General features: G+C 43.3%; 1 protein-coding gene across 1 annotated transcript; it reads left to right on the forward strand.

The window, feature by feature from the left end:
• Positions 1–3,060: 3,060 nt before the first annotated feature.
• LOC311060200 (protein phosphatase 1B-like) lies at positions 3,061–5,164 on the forward strand (the record flags this gene model as incomplete). Its single annotated transcript, XM_084078332.1, has 4 exons — positions 3,061–3,891; positions 4,404–4,521; positions 4,688–4,799; positions 5,107–5,164. The coding sequence occupies 4 exons, from the start codon at positions 3,061–3,063 to the stop codon at positions 5,162–5,164; spliced, it is 1,119 nt and encodes a 372-aa protein (XP_083934458.1).
• Between the last annotated feature and the right edge of the window lie 445 nt (positions 5,165–5,609).

Here is a 5,609-nt window from a genome sequence, read left to right on the forward strand (position 1 = left end):
TGTTCTAGCTTACTGGTTGCTAGAACATAACTGACCTGTAAGGGTTAAATGGACCCTTACAGGTCAGTAACGGGTCAGTAACTCAAATGGATTGAGAACCACACTGTTCTCAACCAGTGTGGTTCACAAAATACACTGGATTTGAAAAGTGCACCACAGCTATCCCAAAGAACCACTGAAGAACTCAGAGGTGCTATATATAGGACTTCAGTAATTGTGCTGAGGTGCTATATTATAGCACCACAAAAATCCCAAAGAACCACTGAAGAACCGCAGAGGCTCCACAACCACCCAAAGAACCACTGAAGAACCACTGTGGTGCTATATAGCACCACAAGAACCGCTGAAGCACAATTTTTTGTGTGTGTGTGTAGATGTTGCTGCTGTTTTGTTTGATTTGATTTTTGTATTGTTTTTCATCTATTTTGACTTTTGCTGTATTGTTTTTCATCTGTTTGGATTTTTGCTGTATTGTACAGCACTTTGAGCTGCATTTCGATGTATGAACAATGCTATATAAATAAAGCTCAATATCATTGTCATTACTTTGAAAGGGGAGTTGTGGGGATTCTCTATGTGCTCAACCACCATGGCGATTAGAGTTGAATTCATTCCGTTCTTGGGGGTTATTTATTTTAGGAGCAGGTCCAATCTCAAGGTATTACAGTATTTCCACAGTGTAAATGGCTGACATTTTGAGTGGGAGTGATTGAATATGATGTAATTGTAACATAAAATACAGAGGCCTTATTCGGAGGAGAGAAAGCAAGTCGACTTCCTGTGAAGTCCTGCAAACAAACCCAGAAGGGAAGACGTATCAATAAAGTTTGACCACATTAAAACTGTTGTCCCTAGTTTGGGAATGTCATTTTCAAAAATAACAGACCTACAAGCTTGTGAGCTTGTAGATTGGCTATTTTCCAATAGCCAATGTATAAAATGGGGCTTAGGTTGGGCTAAGTGAAACTCCCAGACAACAGCTTATTTTAACCTCTGATGATACCAATATGTTTAGCTGAGCTTCTGCGGATGTGAGCCTACCTACTTGCTCAGGGGATAAATTGAATCTTGACCATCAGGTCAAAATTCATGTCAGATCCTGTGTCTAGGTGAGACATGACCTTTGACACGATCTAAATGTTTCAGTAGAAGAGCAGGGAGACAAAATACAACCACCCCAATTGTATAAGTTATATTGTATAAACATACAGATTGGACAACATTACATTTTATTCATTTAAAAAGGATTACATAGTCAGGCTTTAAGCACAGTGATTGTTCAAATTGATCATTTTCTGGTTGTGTTTCTGTGGAAAATTCTTACTGTAACAGTGTTTACTCCCATATCTCCACCTCCTCCATGATTGTCCTTTTGTCTGGTGCTATCAGCATTGGTGTAAAGTGTCAAAGTACATTTACTCAAGTACTGTACTTAAGTACAATTTCGAGGTACTTTTACTTTACTGGAGTATTTCCAATTTTGGATACTTTTACTTCTACTCCACAACATCTCAGAGACAAATGTTGCACTTTTACTCCACTACAATTATTTGAAAACTTTAGTTACTATAGTTACTTGTGTGATTATTGCCTAAAAGGTATGGCCTACACAAGCCTTTGTCACCAATTTGTCCATACATGGTATGTCTGGTTGTGGTTAAGTTTCTTATGCATGAATAAATAGGCACAGACTAGTCGTGACATCACTATTATGTCACAAGTATAAATACGGTTGGTATATAACGTAAGACACAAAGATTTCAGAATTAGACTTCACACGACTTCACACAACACCGGCTTAGGTCTGGCCCAACCAGGTCTCCTGGTCTTGTTATTACAAAACATGGGCTACATGAACCACTTGAGGCCTACTAAAACTTTGGCTATTTGAAAATAGACGATCTACAAGCTCACAACGCGTCGCATCGCTTTGTGAGTTTGTAGATCTGCCATTTTAGTAGTGGAGTAAATATTTAATATGAATTATGAAATAATGGAAAGAAACGTGCACAATTCACTTTGGAATACTGAAATAGTATGTTGGTCACTTGTCAGTGATGGGATTATCCACCCCACCCATGCTGATGGGTATTGATGAGGACACTCCCACGAGATGAGATCACCTTTGTCCCATCCCCTATATAAGAGCATCTCCTTGCATTCAGTTTCTGTTGAACCCTGAGGAACACTATCTTGTCGAAAAGTTGGTTTCCTGTACCTTTTAATACATTTTTGCATCGTGCCTAACAGTGGTGTAAAGTAACTAAATAGATTTACTCAAGTACTCTACCTCTACTCTACCTACAATTTTGAGTTATTTTTTACTTTACTGGAGAATTTTCAGTATTTTCAGTACTTTTACTTCTACTCCACTACTTCTACTCCACTACATCTCAAAGGTAAATATTGTACTTTAACTCCACTACGATTATTTTAAAACACAAGTTACTTTGTAGATTTGGATTATTATCACAAAATATACATTAACCACTTAACCCTTTATACATGTCGGTCATTTGAAAATAGCTGATCTACAAGCTAGATCTGCTATTTTCAAAATATTTTTATACATTTTATACATTTGAAAACTTGTGAAATGGGACATTCTTCATACTCTCTACTTCTGGTACTTTACTTACATCTTGATACTAATACTTTTGGACTTTTACTTGCCACTGAGTATTTCTACATTGCAGTATTTATACTTTTACTTAAGTACAAAATGTAAGAGCTGTACTTTGACTTTTGGTATTTTAAAGGGACAGTTCACCCCAAAATGACTTTTTTTCTGATTAGTCACCCCTTGGAGACTTGAATTCATGGATATTTTTTAGTTTTTGTCACATTTCCTAAGCCAATAATTTGATTACCGGCAGCGGTTCCGGTAGGAGACACAAAGAGTCTCCTTTGTGTCTCCTACCGGAACCGCAGTCGACCGGTCCACTGGTCATGAAATTATTGGCTTAGGAATGTGACAAAAAATAAATAAATACCACTCTGCCCCCTCTCCTCTCCTCTCTCTCTCTCCCTCCTCTGATCTCCCTGCAGCTGTTGACAGTAATGGGTTGGGGCCTACCAACGACGGAGAAGCACAGCGCCCACGGCGATGGCAACGGGCTGCGCTACGGCCTGAGCTCCATGCAGGGCTGGAGGCAGGATATGGAGGACGCCCACACGGCCGTTGTGGGACTCCCCCACGGACTCACTGACTGGTCCTTCTTTGCCGTGTACGACGGCCACGCCGGCTCCCGGGTGGCCAACTACTGCTCCGGCCACCTGCTGGAGCACATCTTGTCCGGGGGGAGCGACTTCGGCTCGGGGGGCGCCGGCACCGTGGAGGGCGTGAAGGACGGCATCCGGTCGGGCTTCCTGAAGATCGACGAGTTCATGCGGAGCTTCTCGGACCCACAGCAGGGCCCGGAGGACAGCAGCGGCTCCACGGCGGTCGGCGTGCTGCTCAGCCCCAGCCACCTCTACTTCATGAACTGCGGCGACTCGCGGGCCGTGCTGAGCCGAGACAGCCGGGTGGGCTTCTCCACCGAGGACCACAAGCCCTGCAACGAGAAGGAGAAGGAGCGCATCCAGAACGCCGGCGGCCGGGTCGAGGGCAATCGGGTCAACGGCTACCTGGCCGTGTCCCGGGCCCTGGGGGACTACGACTGCAAGGACGTGGACGGCAAGGGCCCCACGGAGCAGCCGGTGAGCCCCGAGCCCGAGGTGTGCGTGATGGAGCGCGAGGCCGAGGGCGATGATTTTGTGGTGCTGGCGTGCGACGGCATCTATGACGTGATGTCCAACGAGGAGCTGCGCGAGTTCGTGCACTCGAGGCTACAGCTGTACGACGACCTGGAGAAAGTCTGCAACGCGGTGGTGGACACGTGCTTCTACAAGGTAGGGAATAATGTACACATGTTGTTTTAACCCATTAAAACAACCGGGAACGCATCTTGTGTAACCACTTTAACCATTATTTTATACTTTGGCTGTTCAAAAATAGCACATCTACAAGCTCATAGCGCGGCACCGAGTGCTGCACTATGAGCTTGTAGATCTGCTATTATTGAAAAATCTTGAAAATTAGTGCAAATCTTTGAACAACTGACAACGCGTTGTGAGCTTGAAGATCGGCTATTTTTGCTTAACGTTTCCCCCCAGAATAGGGATGCTGAGGGTTCAACCAAAGTGGCATTTTAAGTTTTAAGCATAATTGTGATTATGGCGATATCGTTAATGGCAATTATGTTTGCCACAATAATCGTCGTGACATGTCATTTTCATATCGTCCCATCCCTGGTTGTAACCCGGGGTTGTGCGGGCGAAAATATAGCAGAATATACATTGTGGTCCTGTGTTTAACTCAAGTTGATGCTTATCTTTTGTTCTCTCTGGTCTTGGTCCTCCAGGGGAGCCAGGACAATATGAGCGTGGTGCTGGTGTGTTTACCTGGTGCTCCCAAGGTCTCTGAGGAGGCCGTGAGGAAAGAAGAGGAACTGGATAAGTACATAGAGAAACGGGTTGAAGGTAAGGAAGACCCAGGAGGATATATCAGTCTGAGGCTGAATACGCACAGTACACCTGAACTTGACTTTGTTTATCTCCAATAAACTTAACGTGTGTGTGTGTGTGTGTGTGTGTGTGTGTGTGTGTGTGTGTGTGTGTGTGTGTGTGTGTGTGTGTGTGTGTGTAGAGCTGCTGGGGAGCGGAGGGGAGGATAGAGTCCCTGACCTGGGGACTGTTTTGAGGAGCTTTCACACTGAGAACATCTCCAACCTCCCGCCCGGTGGAGGAGTGGCCAGCAAGTAAGTAATACAGCATGGAATCAGTGTTGATTTTTACGGCACATTTTAATTTAGTTTTAATCATAGTCTTTTGAATAAAATTCCAATTTAGTTTTAGTCATATTTTAGTCATCTGAAATGTTTTACTGTTAGTCTAGTTGACTAAATATCATACGATTATAGTTAATCTACTTCATCTACAGTTGATTTGCCCTACACAGGAATTGAATCCAGTTCCTAAAAGATCCAAACCCTGAGCGTATACATGTAGGACAAATATTGTATGTGTCGTCCAGGCAGTGATTGTGTGTGGTTGGTGTGTTCACAGACGCACTGTGATCGAGGCCGTGTACAACAAGCTGAACCCCACAGAGAAGAGGACATGAGCATCAGTTTTAATTAGCCCCCTAGAACGCCCTCATTAAGGACCCCCACCACAATCAAATACAAGCAAATACACCTGACCTGTCTTGCCCTCATTGGTCTGTTGTCCAATCAGAGGCTAAGTAATATTCATGCATACCAGGTGTTTATGTTTGTTTGATGAGACTTTGATTGTTGATTGTGATCACACCATGCAAACGCTAGCGCCCTGAGCCACAGTTTTCTCCAGTTTTGTCTTTAAGTTTAATATTGGTCTAATAGTCTTTCTCCTTGTATTCAGATACACTGGAATGTGTAGACTCCCCTTTAATCCTAGTGGGGTGTTCTTTTGTATAAGTGTTGTAATCTTTTTCTTTATTGATTGATCTCTCTGACCCCTTGCCGCCCTCTTTCTTTTTTATGGACATACTGTAACAATAATGGAGCTTGAACAAAAACTAATTTCAC

Source organism: Gymnoscopelus microlampas (genome assembly GCF_963454915.1).
Source record: "Gymnoscopelus microlampas genome assembly, chromosome: 14".
NCBI classification, from domain to species: Eukaryota; Metazoa; Chordata; class Actinopteri; order Myctophiformes; family Myctophidae; genus Gymnoscopelus; species Gymnoscopelus microlampas.